We start from the raw sequence: 19279 nt of genomic DNA, 5'->3' as shown, positions 1-19279 counted from the left end.
CTGAATCTTCAACATAACAATGCTCTAAATGTTTAAAGTAGCCAACTGAGAACATCAAATATATATATATATATGTATATATATAATATATATATATATATATATATATATGTATATAATATATATATATATATATATATATATTATATATATATATATAATATATATATATATATATATGTATATATATATATATATAATCATCAGGCTGTCAAAATCAGAGCTCAAAATAAACAGATACATTGTTTATCTTTGCTGGATGTAAGGTATTGTATTAGTATTTGTGCATCACAGAACAGAGATAAATCAAAATAAATGTGTTTTCTTTTGAAATGCATCACTTTAGACACATTTTGCTACTTCAGCATTTCACAGATGGGAAACCTGAAAACCGGCCACTAGAAAGTTCAAAACAGCTAGACGTCTCCATTTTAATTATCGCTACGGTTTAAAGTGACTTCAGTGAGTGCCAGAGAAAGAGCATCTCTATGTGAGTTTAAACTTGTAGAGGCCTAAAAACGAGCTGAACAACTACAAACAGAGGCGTTTCTGTCATCTCGAGATGAACGTCTATGCGCCTGTGGATTGTTGATACTTTATCCCAAGGATAAGATAACTCTGAGATTTAGATAGCCGTAGCACACATTCAAGTTTCAGCTAAGCTGAAAAAAAGAAGAAACATTTGGTACTGTAGCCTAAAAAAAAAAAGGAAAAACAAAATAGTCCTAAATGAGTAAATAACACAAAAATTTTCAGAGTGAAGTTAGAAGATGAGCTTTTTTCTGAAAGGTGGACTTAAAATCTATCAAATAGATTGGTCACTGTTCTCTCTCTTTTTTTGCCGTAAGAAGGCGTGCGGCGGATCGGCGCTGTATAAACAAACTCACCTGAATTGAGTTGATTACCAATGATGTCACCATAGAGCCTCTAACACCAGTCTCAACAAAAAAGGAAGTGACTCAAATTTCAAAGCTCGACTTGAGTCACTCTTGAGTTACAAAATCAAAAACTTAGACTCACCACCCAACACTGGAGTCTGTTGTACAGTCAGTCTGTATTTGTGTAAGCCACGGACCACAGCTGTGACAGGTGACAAGTTTGAATTGGAATAAAAGATTTAAAAAGCAAGTGGAGTAGCAAAGCACTCTGCTGTAGAGACGTCAGAAAGTATCTAACAAATGTCACAGATAACACAATTAAAACTAATAATAAATGTTTTTTTTTCCATCAGCAGTACATTTAAGGCTTTCCTGTTTTAAATAAAAGCAATCACATCTCTTTCTTTGCATTTTTGCTGCCTTAATAGCATGTTGCCGTGTTACCATAGCAACCCGGACCACATTTTATTGCCAATAATCCAAGATTACAGTTCAGCCTTCACGAGTGCCGCTGGGGCTGGTGCCACGGCCATTTCTTGGTCCGGTTTCAGTCGAGGCAAATCAAACGAGGACAAGAAACTGGAGGCGTTGTCTAACTTTCCGCCTGAGCTAGTGACTGTCTTTCTGCATCATCATCAAGCGGAAACATCGTGTGTAATTTCAGGGCGGGTAGTTCTGACGCTTTTTTGTGAGTGGTTTTAGCTAGAGACTCTTAGTGGCGAGTGATGGGTTGAAAGAATGTCCACTGAACACATGATCCACTAAAATAAAGTATAAGATAAAAAACAACTTTAATATAAAACTATTGGCAAAGAGACAAACGTGTTTTCTTTCTTTGAGATGGTGGCTTTGGAGAAGTTTCTCAACATCGGTACTGCCTGGTTTCAGATGAGTTTAGGTTGTAAGAGGAATGTTTTTCTAATTCAATAGTGAGTTACTCCCTTTGGCAGGAAAGCCAGAGCATGCATTTATTACATAAACACAAAGAATGAATGGCGATAGGCAGTGGCTCCTTTCAGCTAATCCGCTAACAGCAGAGCTAATTTATCATTTAGCACCTTTGCCAACTTAAAAAAAAGTTTAGTGGACTTAGCTTAATTCTTCCGTATAAATTTTAAAGCGCAAATTTCCTCGGCTGTTTTGTAAATTCTCACGTGAGTGAAGTTCGACAGCTGTGTTAAAGTCTGGTAAGAATTCTTCAAGTAATTTGACGTTTATATTCATGCTCTTATTCTGAAGTTGTCTCTCTTTCCCCCCTAAAATAACTTCATTTCAAACAAGAAACATACAAGAACAAAATATAAATATAAGAACATGAACACAGTATCTATGGGCATAAAAGATAAATTATACAGTCAAAATTAAATGGGTGCTCAAAGGTTGCAGTTCTTCAAGGGTAGATATACTTGAATTCATTTTAGCGCTTTAGCACATTAGCATTAGCTCCTGCTAAAAACAGCTGTTGTAGTTCTTCAGCGTTAGCAAAACAAATATCTATGATTAGTACTCTTAGGTTAGCTCACCACTAGCAACAGGAAGGACATACATGTATAGCAAACCAGCCTGAAATCACCAAGACTGCAGATGAACTCCACTGACTTTCCTTTTGACCTGAAGGAATCATTTCATTTCAATGTATCTATATCAGGACGCAAGATATTTACAGACAGGCTCACTTTGTGTGTGCCTATCTGGTTAACCAGGCAGTTAGCCAAGTGTTATATTTTCCTAGTGTGTGTTTATCATGCCAAAGCAGGTGGGTCACAGCTGGTAGCCCCATATTTAAGCCCAGTAATAACCGCTGACTCATGTTTCTTGGGGATTTCTTTGCACCCCTTAAAATAAGCCGCCCTAAACGGCTGTCTGGGCCGATCAGCCTGTCGGTTGTTAAACCTGGACTGCAGACGTACCGAAATGAAAAAAAATAAATAAAAATCCCGAGGAGGGTGAAGTGTGTTGGCATGTTGGAGAGCTTGACTAAATCCCCGGAAGTCTTTCCCTCTCTCTGCTATCTCACTATATTTAGGACGTATTAGGTGTCGGGCCTACTGTAATGACCTGAGCACCAGAGTTCAGGCTCTGCTGAGGTCATGCACTGCGTCGTACTCTTCTCAACGAGGCATTTTAAAATTCAAAGCTTGTCCCTGTGGCGTCTGCAATTGTTTTCCTTTGAAGACAATGCGCTCAAAATAACTACTTTCCTTGTGCGTGAGTGGCCAAAAATATTTCTTTCCACGTCAGCTTTAGTGTCTTGTGCAAAAGCAAAAGCTGACATGTGCTTTCCTTCTTCAATAACTTCTCTGTGTAGTGACATAAAAGAGAAAAAAATAAATAAAAAAATCCTCCAATTTGCCGTAAGATCGTATTTTTAATAACAAACGATTTCAGTCTCGGTCTAGACTGCTGAGGACTTTGCGAATGTCTTTATTCTTTTTCAGTCTGCTGGGTTTGGCCAACAGTCTGACTGCTATGGGCTGCTGACGGCGCGGATGACGACGGAGGCCTTGTGAGTTTAGAGTGTGTGAAAACAAGAGAGAAAAGAGGGAAACAGCTAAAGGCGAATTATCTGCAAGAATTCTCAAACGCAAGAAAATCAAGATGGGAAACACAAACACTTGTTACGTAACGTTTTTTTTTTCTAAAGATTTACAAAAATTCAACTCTTGATAAACAGGTAACTTCTCAAAACATCATAGATTATGTATGATTGAATTGAAATGGTGTTCAAGTGCCTTGAGATGACATTCGTTGTAAATTGGTACTTTATGAATAAAGTGAATTGAATTTAACTGAATTGAACAAACTCTTTTGGCTGAGGAAAAACCTTACCATTATTATCTGAGCATGTAATTTGGCACGTAACATAAAACAATCAATGGATTAGTCCCAGTCATGTGACTGTTAAATCCAAAGCTAACGAGAGTCTTAAACTGCAACTCTTCGAACCTCCTGCAATCGCCAGCTGTGCCGCAGTCCAAACACTTGCTTAAAAAGCGGCAACAGCCTGCAAGACTTTTGTTGGTATGACAACTTGTGATGTTTTTAGTGCTATTTTTCCAAGTCATGGCTAAGCTAACTCCCAGTATCAGTCACCTTAAACAGATTCACTGCCTCTGACTATCCATGCAAATCTACACTGATGCTTTAGATCAGGGGTCCCCAAACTACGGCCCGCGGGCCGGATCCGGCCCGCCACGTCATTTGGTCCGGCCCCCTGAACAATGCCGGATCCGGCCCGCCTCCTCATACCAGAGAGCATTCAGTGTTTTTTTTCATATATTGTATTTTCCGGTTTATATGTGGATTTTTGCGAAAACAGATGGCCTCATCAAGGCAGACTTACTTATACATGAATATTTGCAGGCATAATACAAATGCGGACGATGCCAAACACTCTACATCCTTGCAAAGAAAGTTGCTTGTGACCCTCCTTTTACATCCTGGCACTTCTGTTTTAGTCCAAAAGGCTCAGTCACAGATAATTACAACCTAAAGGCGGCATATTCTGAGTTTAATACCAGCAACATGTGTTGTCGTGGGCCTAAGACCCCATCGCCCTACATTTACGCACCAAGACACAAACACGGACCATCGTTGCTGCACTGCAGCCTGAGAGATACCATCGTTCATTTACGATGCCTTTCAAAGCTATTAAAAAAGGACTGATGTTTCATCATATTAAAACCAAAAACCTATGAGTTTTTAAATACAACAAGCTGAGGATGACGATTTTTAAAAAAAAAAGATATTTTTCCACACATAAAATATTTTAAAAACAGCTTTTCCATTCCCTTGCGAGTCCATCTTTTTTATTCTTTTTTCTTGCGATTCTGTGATTGCAGAAATTCACAGAGTCAAAAGATGCACACATCTTTTCACACTGATTCATAACTGTGACATATTGCAAATTTTCCGCGGAAACTGTCAAAAACATTGGGCATTTCTTCCTTCTACTACATCGCAGCCTGATGTCAGGTTATCGTCTGGGATCGATATGGCAAATACCGAAAATCGAGCTCTTCAACTGCTTCAAAGAATAAAATTGTGTCCAATCCGTCTGCTGATTTTTTTTTCCCACATATTTTTTCGTATAAGGGAAAAAATATTGCAAAATTCTGTGCAAATATTTCCAAAGTAGCATCACAAAATCTGAAATTTAGATTTTCTTTTTTAAATCACAAAAACAATCACAAAATCCTGGAGAGAATATCTGACTTCACATTACCATAAAGTACGCTGAGGTGTGAGATAAATCAAAACTGTTTCAATGTATGTTTGCCCGAAGCTAAAACTGTTTCATTTCTACATTTAGAGGCTGTTGAAAGAAATTATATCAAATATCTATCATGGGATGACAAAGTAACAACAAAAAAAGAGGAGAAAATAAATGTTAAAGATTTCAAACAGTGTTAATTTTAACCAGCTCTCGTTAAAGGTACATTCTTTCCGATCCGTCCTCATTTAGCTCTTTTGCATGCGGCTGACCTCATGTCCATTACTGCTTTGCTTCGGCATGAGGCCGTTCTTAGAGAGTGCAGCCAGAGTTTTTTTTTATCTCTTAATGGAGCGCGCTCAGACATGAAAGCAAGTGGTGGGAAATATTTCGGTGCTCAGTCTTGCGTACAAAATGTGCACGTGTGAAACAAGCCCACTGTTTGTCATCAGGTCTCTCTTATACACATTCTATCCGTTTTTCCATTTCTCACGCTCGCCGCTCCTCTGATTGTTAACTAATTGGATTCAATGGGCCAAAGACGTTGTCCGTCCAATTTGGGGGGGAAAAAAAACACAAAAACATGGCCGTCGAAGGGAAGCGATTGTGTGTAATAATCATAATAAGCTTTGTACGACGACTTGCTCTCATTTGTGAATGGGTTCTTTCAAACACTGAGCGCTAATCCTCATGTAAAACAGGGTAATAACGTTGAGTTATAGTCTGTAAACGTCTTCATTAGCGCTTGAACGCTGTCTGGCGTTCCATGAAACGTTCTGGTGACAGCAGGTGAGTCAGAAAGACAAACACGGGAGAGACAGACGGTGAAGCCAGAGGAAAGTCGGAGTGAGTAAACAAAGAGGCTAGTGGAGGATACCTGCTCCTTACTGACTGGATTAACCGACTAAAATCCTCGTCTGACATACAATCAGATCGCGTTCTGTCCTGCAAGCGCACACGTTGTCCGTTCCAACATGAGCTGCTGCCTAAATGCGTTCTGTACCACAGCAGCATTGCAGTTCATATTCTACTTCTCTACCTCTTTTTTATACATAAAAACTACACAAATCTAAGTATTTTATTTTATTGGGTTTTTGTGTGATGGACTACCAAAGATGACTTCATAATTGTGAAATTGAAGGAAAGTGAAACAAAGATTTAGATTTTAACAAATGTGGTGTGCCTTTCTTTATCCTTAAATAAAATCCAGTGCAACCTGATTAGCTAACGGGTTGAAGGTGTGAGGAGAGAGAGAGAGACAGAGAGAGAGAGAGAGAGAGAGAAAGAGAGAGAGAGGTGGAGGGCGAGGGAGAGCACACAAACAGAGGAAGTAGGAAAATATGCACAACTATAGCAAAGAATATATAATTAAACATAATCTAACTGGTATAACTAAGAATTGACTGAACAGATGCAAAGCAGAAAACTGAGCTAATCAAAATAAGAATTAGGGTACCAGAAATGATCAGAACTAAGAATTATGAACATTATGTTTTTTGTATTGCATTAAATGCAAGTTTGTGGTTGTAATGCCGCAAAAATGTGAAAGGGAAAAAAAAAATCTTTAGAGGTACGAATACTTTTGCAAGGTGCTGTGTGCTGCAGCATTCGGCTGTCCTACTTCTGCTGCTCGGTCTGGCAGGTGCATTTCCTCCTCGCTTTGTTTCCCCCCGGTGTCCCCTCTGCCCTAAGTGATTTACCATTCCCTTGGAAACCGTTTTCTCTCCCCGTTTCTTTCCACACATCCTCTAAACCCATCATCTCCACAACTCGGCTCCTGGATGACAATCCAACTGTGCATTCTGCGCACTTAGCTTGTGGCAACTGTAATGTTTTATTGCATTATGTAATCGCTTCGAAAATGATTATTAAACCAGACCGGTCAGAGGTTTCGTGCCAGCGCACTCTGGTGCAGCGTACGAACAAGCCCAGACGAAACGCTCCGTGGTAATGGTATATTTCATGCCTTCTTCCAGTAATCACACACAGGCTTTGGGGGAGCGGACCACAAACGGCAGCGTGTTGTGCCGCAACGCAACAGTTTGAGCCTGTCGTGTTTGTCAGCAGAACCGGAGCTTGGGGAAAAACCCTGCCACATCCACAGAGAGAAGCCGCCGCACCGCAGTGAAGGATCAATAAACCCAGAAAAGATACACTTCTGGAAAGAGAGCGAGGGTGTAGGGTAATTTTCACTCTCGCGCTGCCTGGACGCATTACAAGACGGTGGTAAAACTGTCACCCCAAATGAAAGAAATACATTTTGGGAACGTACGCTGAGTTCATTACAACTTGATGTCTTATTTTAGCAGAACGTTTTGGAGGCACTTGTGCTCCACGTTTATTGGCTGCCCTGGTGGAGATGCGCATAAAGCCTTATAATAAATTCATCTTTTATTGCAGCAGTAGCATAATCTGACACAGAACATTGTGTGATTCTCTAACTGTGAGCGTTGGATGTTTTACTGTGTCGCTTAAAATCACGTTTACTGTGTGCGGCTTCGAGATGAAGTTTGCTCTTCATCAGGTCTTTCTTGCCATCACAACTCCTGACTCTAAATATTGACAATTTTATGATTTAGAACCACCATAGGTATTTGTTATGGGAAAAATAACAAATAGTTATTTGTTATTTTACAACAAATAAATCATGTTATAAGTCATTTTTAAAGTGAGGAATTACTAAGTAAACCTTCTGGATACTTTGGCTTCTAATTACAGGTAAAAATAGAAAATAAACTCAATTTAAATGTTGCGTTAGCTGTCAGGCAAATGTGCTAATCAGAAAAGCTAGCTTGCTGCTCACAACTTGCTAATTGTTGTCTTTGTACTGAGTTATGTTAGGTTTTTGGTCAAAGATTACACTAAGCAATTTAATTTAGATGCCATTCTATGACTACATTATAAAGTATAGCTTAACTTAATTATTTTTCTTAAATGTTTTAAGCTAATATTTTGGAGTTCTGGTTCCCTGTTAGCATGTCCTCAGTTTAACTTTAGCTCCCTCCTTTGACCCTCAGCTTGCTGCTAACAAGCTACTACTGTTAGCAGCTTATTAGCAACAAGCTGCTAACAAACCTTTTGCTAACAACCACCTGGTTTGGTTCACAAATCATCCTTCCTCTTACTATCATACGCAACAGGTTTGATTATTGAAAAGCAGATTTTTTTTTAGTACTCACTACCTGAAACATAATATATGGACTGATTAGAAAACACAATTTCTAAGATTATTTACATTACATCAGGCCAATGAAAAAAACTTTTTTAATGCAGCTCTCAATAGTATTTTTAATACGTGCTTAAAGATTATCATTTTCAAAAGGTAATTTTAATCTAGCAAATGAGCCTCATCACAACGATTTCCTGAATATGACTGTGTACACGTTTTGCTTAACTTCCTGTGTCTGTAAAGATTTCGTATTGAAGGAATTTACCGACTTCCTACGTTTGGGTCCTTCGTTCATCAAACGACACGACACAACCTAAACTATAACAAGGTTCAGCTGAGAGACGAATGGCTTCTCTAACGTGGCTAACACAGTTAGCGCTCCCACATCTCTTGATCCCACAGCAGTAACTAAAGCATGACATGTGGGTGCTTTTTAGCTGGTGGTGAGGTAAAAAAGCAAAAACTGCTTCTGGATTTTTCACATTCCTCCTCTCTGCGTGTGAAAATGTTTAAAAAGCAAGACTTGATTTTTTTTTCTTTTTTTTATTGTTTTTTCTTAGGGAATTGTGGGTAATAGCACAAGATAAAACAGAGAGAGACACCACGAAACAAAGGATGCAAACGTAGAGTGAAACAATCCATCTTCAAAGAAAAGGAGGTGGCTTTTAACAAAATGCTGTTAAAGTTGCTTGAAGGACACACCTGAGTGTTACCAGAGAATAGATTACCACACCACTTCCCCTCCCCCTCCTGTTTCTGTCATCTGGTTGAAGGGAAACCACACACACACGCACAGGTATGAACAGTGATCTTAATAGCTGTATTTGTTCTGACTTTAACTTCAACATTAACGTTTTTTCAGAGTTGCAGCACCTAGACTTGAATTTGATGGAGAATCTGTGTAGGAAGGTAAAGATTAGGGTTATGGAAAAGAGCCTTCCAACCCTAAAAGATGTAGATATAATAAACCCTCTAAATAAATAACACTGGAAAGATGCAAAAAGCGTTCGCTTCCTGTCAGAAACAAACTTTGTACATGAATGCAAATGAAGGCAAATGGCTAATTGAAGGTTTGACCATGATTTGCACTTTGTCTTTAAATTCTTTTGCCAATGCCGTGATACTGTCGAGTTTATCATGCTGGGAGAACCTCGTAATGAGCCACGAGACAAAGAAAGAAAAGTTTACAGAGGAGCAAAGAAAAGGAGAAGAGACGGTGGGGAACGTTTACTAGCATAGCTGTTTGAAGTTAAACACAAAACAAAGCCAGATTAAAGAGCGGTTAGAGCATTTCCGCCTTCAGGTTGATACAGGGACGCATGCCAGCACGAGTATTTTATGTGCCTAAACTTTGACTGTGCTGCCACAGATGCCCTCTGCATCCCTCTCAGCTGAACCATCTCGCATAGTGCCATTAGCAGGCCTTATCGCCGCCCTCAGGAGGACGACACAGTACAACCGATGTTGAAAACAGCTGTTTCAACTCATTGTGCTGCATGCTAACAATGCACTGTTGCCACTACCACTGTGAAGCTATCAGCAGCATCTACCCCTAATAGCACTACAGACCACCCTGTCCGTAAGCCCCTATTTACAAAGATTTCCAATTGTATAACTCGCTGATGCCGTCAAATCCTCAAAATACAACCGTTCGGGTTTTGAGACACAGTGGGATCTTTGTGCTTTCCTTACCTGCGTGTCATTTCAATGTTTGGATGGAAGTGTGACGGCAGGGGTGTTTTGTTTTTAGGGTGCAGGGAATCTTGTTAGGGGCTGAGAAGGTGGGCAGAGAACTTGAGAGCAACCCTCGGGTTTTCAGGGTTTTCGGCCAAGCCTGCCCGGTTTGTGTTATGTAACGGCGCGAAGAGAGGAAGTCAAACTCCAGCTCGACCCTTTTGCCGCCCCACTGTTCCTCTGCGATCCTGTGGGGGGTGATTAGGGATGGGATAATTGGGGGAGGGGGGAGTGAAGGGGCAGAAATCCAAGAGTGGGAAGCCAAATTTTTTGCGAAGAGGGCTGAATTCCACAACACGGTGCCAAGGGATTGAACAGACTCCAAAAAGAAACACATGCGAGGCCCTTTGTTCTGCAGTCGAACTCTTTTGTTTCACCTGCTGCACCTCTCATTACGGGGAGCTTTACCTGTCAGAGAACATCACCTCTTCTTACTTTATCACATGAATTACCGAGAATCCCTTCGCTTCGGGAAGGCCTGGGAAATGAGGCTGCATGGGAAACACAGAGCATTTTGTCCCACCGTATTTAACTCAGCACCTGCACATACGACAACTATATAAAAATTTGACATCATTTTACTTTATGGTCATCTTTTATGTCTAAATTGCATTGTTTTGACAGCAAGTACTCGTTTACCAAAGCATCAGCAAAAACACCTGACACCGTGAAACCACTTCGGAAGAGTGTGTTTTACATTACAGGTGTCCCGCTCACAAAACACAAAACTTGCATTTCGAAATGCAAGTTTACAGAGAACTCAGTCGTCTATTTCTAATCTGGCATAATAACTTTCTACAAAGAACTACAACAAGTTAATGTTTTCAAGTTTTGGATGAAGATAATTTTTCTCACTGCTTGTTCATCTGACAGTATTTATGATGAACAGTCATGAATGTTCATGGTGAGAATCACTAACTACAAAGTTAGTTGTGCAAACCCTGAAGCGCCGATCATAAACATTAGTTCCTGCTAACGCTACACCACATGGTATTTAGCAGAAGCTAAGGCTAAACGCTAATTTCAACCATGTTGACACCCACCATCTGTCAATGACACATGTATTATAACATATTATTTCAACCTCAACAGGAAAAATATTGTTTTTGTACCTTTCTGTGCAGTTTGTGAGCTTCAGGAGGTGATGCTGTGGAACAGACCTTTCACTCACGGTTTAAGTTTTACAGTTGTTGACTATTTTGACGATTGCTAACATTGACCATGTTTTCAGTGAGAAAACATCCAAGACTTTAGTAGACCTTAAAGTGTTTACCATCACTCTACAAGCTCTAGCTCTGCAGTGATGCATTATGGGTACAGAATAAATGAGAACTGCTGTGCAAGCAGTACTTCCCCTCTGGAAGTACTCTCACTGTGTGAGACCTGAAGGGGCGTGGTTGGGAGGAACGCCCCCCACTGATCTGAACTCGAGTGGTGTTCTGCTTTGGGTCATGACCGAAAGAACAAGATCACGGATACAAGCGGCCGAAATGGGTTTCGTCCGCAGGGTGGCTGGGCTCTCCCTTAGAGATAGGGTGAGAAGTAGAGCCGCTGCTCCTCCACGTCGAGAGGAGCCAGTTGAAGTGGCTCGGGCATCTGGTAAGGATGCCTCCTGGACACCTCCCTTGTGAGGTGTTCCGGGCACGTCCCACCGGGAGGAGGCCCTGGGGAAGACCCAGGGCCTCCTGGGACAGTCCGAGGGACTATGTCTCTCGGCTGGCCTGGGAACGCCTTGAGGTTCCCCCGGAGGAGCTGGAACCTCCTTCAGAAGGGAGTCTGGGCCTCCCTTCTGAAGCTGCTGCCCCCGCAACCCGATCCCGGATAAGCGACAGAAAATGGATGGATGGATGGATGCTGTGCAAGCAGTCTTCCACCTACTTCGAAAATCGAGGGCACAAACATAAATGACTAACAACTTGAAGAATTCCTAACCATCGATAACCAAAACGTCAATACAGATGTGGAGCTTAATCAAATGAAAGTTTATAAAACAACCAAGTAAAGTACACCCGGTGCACTCCGTACGATGCCAACGTTTCATTAAGACAATCCTGCAGAGTTAAGGCAGCTGTCAAGACATTTTGTTTGAAGCCACAATAAAATCATGAATGCATTATTGTGGCAAGCTGAGGCTGAGCACAAACAATCTTAGATTAAGCTAGCAGCTGAAAAACAAAATCTAAATTTTTTGGGCCGTGTTTTAAAAAAGATGGGTCACAGATAAGATTTTTTTTTAAAGGTTTAATTGGCTCTATTGGCCTTTATTTGATAGTTTGTTAACAGGAAAGTGGGTAACGAGAGAGGGGGAAGACATGCGGCTAAGGTCACCAGGCCGGGAATCGAACCTGTGACAGCCACTCGAGGACTGAGGCCTCCATATGTGGGTTGTGTTTAACTCCTGCGCCACCACAGCACCCTGATAAGATTTTTTTAATAGATGGATTAGGTTCTATATTCTAATCCAAGCATGTAAGCATGTAGTATCTGTCACTACTAATAACAGTGAAGCATCCCACACATGGATAAAACTCACAAACTTTCTGGTGCTACTTTAGCAATATTTAAAAGAAATGTTTGCAGTATTTGCCCTAATTAAGGACGAAAATTTGACTTTTTGTTCCTCGATCATGGACAACAACTGGACATCAAGTAAGGACTAGGCAGAAATGTAGAAGTAAGAAATACTGACCCCTGCAGGTGGGAGTTATCAGTCACATAGACCCAGAATTATTGACCATTTTGGAGGAAAATTTGCAGAAGCACTTTACCTCACAAATAAATCATTTTCCATATGTGATGGTTTGAAAGACAGGGAAGCCAAATGGTGAAATTACTGGTGTGAACTGGTAAAGTCTGCAGCCAGTTCACACTTTATTGAATCTTTGTTTTGAATCTGTCCTCTCTGGGTTACTGTTTAAAAAAAAGAATAATAATATCTAATATCTAATAATAGCTAAGAAATTCTATGTCGCATTTTTCTTATGTAGCATGGATGGTGTTGTGGTTTTTTTTTTATTTTAAAGTTATTTTATTTTTAAGCCACTGAATGCTGATGTCAAGAAAATATATTTTTCCCCATTGTTTCTGTTACGTTTACCCTTTTCCAAACTTTTTCTTTCCCCTAACTTGAAGCTCTGACATTGACTACGCAGTTCAACGTTGAGAAGGTGACAAAAAGGAACAATTCACCATTTTTCCCACCCCACACACACACAGTCACCCCAGTGGATCCCTAAAGCCTCCCCCTGCGTCTAGCCATTAGATGTGTTGACGTTCAGAGCTCTACATGTTTCTGTGCCGTCAACGCTTTCTAAAGATAACACCTCGGCGTCATTCCACCTCTTTACACCCTCCTAACGCACAACAACCCTGCTGTGAAAGAGACAACTAAAATTAAACCTCAAACAGGAGAGAGCGTACACGGGTAAATCTGAAGAGGAAAAATAATGAGCTCCTGGTTAAGCTAAAGCTGACACCTTGGATATCGGATACCTGCCTGCGTGAAAAAGACAAAACAGCCAGATTCCCTCGTGGGACGAAAAGCGTCTCGTTCTGTATGCAGAGTGGAGTTTGTCCCAAAAATGAACCTGGCCGTTTTGCTGACCTGACCACTGTTTCCCCTCTTTTCTTTTTTTTCATCTACAACATAAAACCTCATTAGCTCACGCATACACTGCCACACCCTCACACACACACACATCAGCGAGCTTCTTTAATCCCAAGAAGGGAAGCCTGAATGTAATTTGATCTTTCCACGGCAGTGCTAAGAAATTCTCAGGAGAGCCGTGTTTTCCGTAGTCATGCTCTGGGTTTGTTTTGTTTTTTTCTCACACGTATGAAAAGAGACAAGCGGCGCACCGAGGAAGGCCGCAGGTTCTCCCTCATGTCCGACATTGATGCGAAAAACGGCAAGCGGAACTGAGGCGATTCGTGGAAAACCGTTCGTACGGCCTGAACTCTGTTCACGGCACAACCAATCGCACGAGTCGTTTAACCCGAAGGCACGGCTCGCAATCGGTGGTCTGCCCAGCGACCACCGAGCGTCCTCCCCACGTAAACAATCTGGACATGACAGATTTTTCATTTAGCGGAGAGTCGGTTGACCGCTACCGAGGGGATTTGAAGGTCAAGAGTCAGAGGGATTACAGAAAGTCAAATGAGCGAACGACTAAAGGTTACGGGCCAGAAGATCTGCTGAGTGAATGGATCTGTGTGGCTCGTTTAAAGTGTTTGTTTATTGCAACAGGACAAGCATACAGGTTTCATTATATGGAGAGCTAAAAGGGACAAAATTGAAAATAATAAATGCATCAGCATATCATTAATTAAATATACCATGAATTAAAATAAATGTCTAATTGATATATCTGATTCTGGATCGGATTTCAGGTAAATTATCGAGAATTATCTCTACTGGTATTGATCCGTCTGATGCGATAAATATTGTTACTGATTTATTGTCCAGCTCTACGTCACCATGAAATAACTTTAGCTGTCAAAATCGTCCATTAAAGTCGAGGGGCGGGGCTAATCCTGGATCTGTTCACCTCCACTAATATTAGCCTCATTTTTTTTATTTTTTGTGCAACAAAATTAATAAATTAATTGTCCATTAAATACATTTTTACAACAATTATCCCATGGAACATTTAGCTAATCATTTATTATGTATTTTTCTATATGTCATAAAAAATACATTTCAACCATTTAGGTTGATATTCAGTGTTGCTTTAACACAGACTGCTATTTACGGAAGCCGTTCAAAAATATAATACATCAAATATTATAAGGAAGAGCCTTTTATCAGAAGAGACCAGAGATTGGTTTTCCAGCGTGAGAGAGAGATTTATCTGTGCACGGTTACGACCCGTGTAAACTCATGGGATCAGAGTTTACACATACAGAAACCGAATCTGTCATTTTTACTATATGTTGCAAAACGCATAAAATATCTAATATTCTAAAATCAGTCTCATATTTTTGATGCAGCTTGTTCAACTGGATTTAAAAAAAATCTCCTTGAATAATGTCAAATATTTATTATTTTCCTACATGAGCAACTTTTCTCTCCCCGACATCCGACGCCCCGGTTTGGAGCGACCTTTCACCTCGTCACGTTCTCAGCCAATTGGCTGGAGCGATTCTGTGATCCAGATTTAGCACGGCTATCAGTGGCACGGAGAATGTCGGCCAGTCATGGAGGAAGCAGAAGAGAAGCGTTTACCAGGAAGAAAGAAAGTGAAAACCTGCGGAATCCTTCGTGATTACAGAGCAGCATTTTGGTTCTAATTTAAAGTCAAAGTGTCGTTCCTAAACATTATTCAAAACCTAGCCTAATTAGCTAGCATAAAAAATGGATGAATTTTAGTTTGGAAATGGAGAAGATTTGTACATTGTCCTCTGAAATTAACTGAATATGTAAGGGTCTGCAATCTCCATGAAATACAAATAGCAACTGACGTTTAGTGCTACATGAGCTAACGGTGCTAATGGAAACATCGCTAATCGTGGAGAAGTTTGAAATATTGAATAAATCCTTCTCTTCGGGTTTTGAAAAGTAAAATAGATTTTTAACTCTTCCTGTCTCAACCATTTTTGATTGTCATTGATTGTGTTTATTAAAGACATATCCAAAAAAGCTAAAATCAGTAGCTAACAGGTGCTAAGGGTGCTAATAAAAGCGTTACTAGTTACAAGGAACTTTAAAATGCCAACTAAATCCTTTCCTCTGGATTTGGAAAAAATAAAAGAGATTTTAAGTCTCTCTTTCTCCCAGTTGTATTCGAATGTTACTAATTGTGAGTCACATCCAAAACAGCTAAAATCAGTAGCTAACAGTTAGCCAAAGCTACAGAGGAACTGGAGATATGACATCACCAATATTTGATTCGTGCATCTCTATTCTCTAAAACTCTACAGTAAACGGAGTGGTGAGCTGCAGTGAGATCACACCTGCCTCAAAGGTTTCACTGCCAATTTAAATCAGTTCACAACCAGTTTTTTTTTTAAATGATGGTAAAATTACAGAAGTTTTCACACACTAATCAACGCCGCATATGATAGCGCTTTACAGGCTTTTAAAAGTACCTCAAACACACGGTGTGATGTGTGTATTTTTAGGAGTCGGTGTTTCAGATGACGTGCGTGTGTGTGTGTGTGTGTGTGTGTGCGTGTGTGTGTGAGAGCGTCAGGAGAAATAAAGAGTTTCGCACAAAAGCAGAAGCTCATCATACAGCACTCACCGATGCAGGCGTGGACACGGACGGTCAGCTGGGTCCGCAAAACAACACTGTGCTTCTTCCCTCTGGACCTGAAACAGTGGAGGGGGAAACAAATCAACCATAAAAATTACAAATAAATTGATTTTTTTTTTTTGGACACATGTAATAATTTGTTTGCTGTGTGGGAAGCGACAGAGGTTTTGTATTTTGCAGACAGACAGTGACCTGCATCAAATTTGCTCCCCTATACTGATACACATCTGAACCTGGAGATTAGACGGCAGAAACGCAAGGAGACACAACAAACATGTATACACACACACACACGCAAAAAAAAAAATAAACCTCTGCATGCCAACATGTTGATGTGTGTTCATATACACACTCAGCAAGACACCCCCTGATCTTTAAGGACGAATCAGTGTCTTCCATCGCCAACGTGATAAAATCGAACAAAAGCAGGGAAAGCACCGCTCTGACAGTGTGTGCTGCTGCAGTGCTGCTACTTATGCAAAACCAAGCAGAGAAGCAAAGTATAAAGAAGAGAGCAGACAGATTTCTGTTATCAGCTGGGAAGTGAAGGAAAATATCAACACAATCTGTCAAAGTGTTCTCTATATTCTGTTATCTTAGCAAAGCAACAATAATGCGGTGCAGAAAAACTTAAAGTGGATTTAAAAAATGCAGCATTAGAGATCAGAGACTCAGTCTGGTTCAGATTTATTTTTAATGTTTTAATTGGTACGAAGGAAGATTTAAAAAAAATAAAAAAAACAGCTCAGAAGGAGATCAGAGCGCGACATAATCTCACAGCGATTTTCTCTCCCAGGCCTTCGGACGCTGAGCTGTCCGTGCCGTGAAGGGACTTTGTTTACTGCGAGCTGCGGTGAGCGGGGTCCCGCCACAGCTGGAGTCCCGACGCATATTTGACTTGTGGGAAAATTCGGAGTGAAAATCTGGTGACCAAAATGCTTCATCTTGTATGAGAAGCTGCAGTTCTCTGGCCAAAGGGGTATTTTTTTCCTTCTTCTAGGTCTTCCATCCATCTTAGAAGTTGAAATATTTAGTATGACAATAATCAAGGTAAAACCATTTATTTTTTGCGCGCGTTGTGTGAGTAATATAAAACGGGGATTTGTCAAACGCAGGTATTGGAATTCCCCATTACGTAACTGAACAAAGAGCCACGTCCAATCAGGAATTAGCCTCGCCACATGTTGTTGATTTTCAAAATAGTTACGAGATCTTAAACTAGAGAACACAAATTAAACCATAAAATAAACAGATTAAAAAAAAGTCACTCTGACTGTGAACAATTTACAAATTTGAAAAAGTGTCCATCTTAAAGAGTGATCATACAAATTATTATTCACCTGTCCGTCCTCTGGACACGTGGGCACACAGGGACTAAGAAATGTACACATGGAAACAAGTAGGCATGCAAATAGACACGAAGAACATCGCTCATCTGGGGGACAGCCAGCACCGACCACGCCGTCCCCAAACAGATCAACATACCTCAACTCTCCACAAACACACAATGTCCCAACCGCGCAAGCAGCCCCCCATTAGCAGCTGCCGTGTGTGTGTGTGTGTGCGTGCGTGTGTGTGTGTGTGCGTGCGTGTGTGCGTGTGATACTCAGGGGTCTAACGGGAACACGCTTCAGGCGCAAAAAAACAAAACCAGACAACAAAAAAGTTCCTCTAAAGTGTGGTTTAATTAATTTGCTAAAGTTGGCAGGGGTTGCTTGTTAAGCTAGGAATTAGCTAAGCTAGCAAACGTGGTTAAACGCATTCATGATTGTTTCGGGTTTTCAAACGTTCTGCTGCTTACGAAGTATCTTATGTGTAGTTTCTAGTGCAAATATCTTAGTTTTGTCTCATTTCAGGTGTACTAACTCGCAAGTAACTTTCCAGTAAGATATAGGAGCTTGTGTTAAGTCAATAATTCCTAAATTAGATTTTTTTTAACGTACTAGCTCCCCTGACAGATTTCTAAACTTATTACATGGGAAAAAAATGTCTTGCTATAACTGAAGGCATCTGCCAGTGAAACTAGAACTTTATTATCAATGTTAATAAATTATTGACTTAAAACAAGGTCCAAGGTCTTGCTGAAAAGTAAATTGTCAGTTTAATGTCTTAATTTAAACGTACTGAAATACACTGGAAAGCAAGACAAAATCACTTTGTTTTTGTTTTTTCCTACAGTGTGCTCAATGTTTTTTATTTTTATGTCACTGAATATCTTCCTAACCTCACCAAACTATTTCCAATTATAGAGAGAGAGAAAAAAAAACACAAACTATTAAGATTAACTATGCTAAAATGACATGATTTGTTTGGCTGGTCTTGAAAACGGGGTTGTGACAATAACAAAACTCTGAAAATGTTTCCTAGTCACGTGTCTTTGGAAGGCAGATGTATCTGTAATAGTCATCGTTTCTAATGAAGATGAAAACATTGAGTGAAACCGAGTCTAACGCTGACAGATTGCGATGCTTAGATCACAACTGGAAGATTTCCAACAGCTTGATTTCTCTTTCTTGTAAGAAAAAAAGAAAGTGAAGCAAGTTGTCTTTGAGCCAGCTGACCATCAGTGCACGGCAACAGATGGGAGAAGGCCAGCGCTGCGATACTCTTGACTCTTAATGGCTTTGACCAAAAATTATAAAGAACTTAACTTTTTTTTAAAAATATATGACAAAATGACTTCAGGCAATGTCTGTGCAGAAGTTCCTCTAATAAATCTCACTCTTTGTTGCTATGATATTCAAATTGAGAAAACTTTATTAATCCCAAGGCCGTGCATTCACCTGATACTCATCCACTAACCAGAGTCACTGACTAATTTAACAAAAATGTGGCTTAAATAAAACAAAAGATAAACACAATAGAAAAACAACATTAGTAGAAAGATAAATTAACACATTTTTGCAGTATTTTTTGTAAATATGTTAAACATATTTATTTATTTTCTTTTTGTAAAGGTTTGATGTTTTTCTATATGTTAAACCTAAAAATAGGAGTGAAATTGTTCTTGGATTGAAACATAAAAACAAGT

General features: G+C 40.0%; 1 protein-coding gene across 6 annotated transcripts in view; it reads right to left on the bottom strand.

The window, feature by feature from the left end:
* Positions 1-19279, bottom strand: part of fhod3a (formin homology 2 domain containing 3a) — a 76663-nt gene that overhangs the window by 46191 nt on the left and 11193 nt on the right. For all 6 annotated transcript variants that reach the window (XM_088010121.1, XM_088010122.1, XM_088010116.1 and 3 more), the window contains one exon: positions 16237-16304. In XM_088010121.1, coding sequence (XP_087866247.1) covers positions 16237-16304 — 68 coding nt within the window. The remainder of the gene's footprint in view (positions 1-16236; positions 16305-19279) is intronic.

This window comes from Poecilia mexicana, unplaced genomic scaffold, assembly GCF_051168715.1.
Source record: "Poecilia mexicana isolate PSO_F unplaced genomic scaffold, ASM5116871v1 scaffold_11, whole genome shotgun sequence".
Taxonomy (NCBI): domain Eukaryota; kingdom Metazoa; phylum Chordata; class Actinopteri; order Cyprinodontiformes; family Poeciliidae; genus Poecilia; species Poecilia mexicana.
This window is presented reverse-complemented; position numbering and strand designations above follow the sequence as displayed.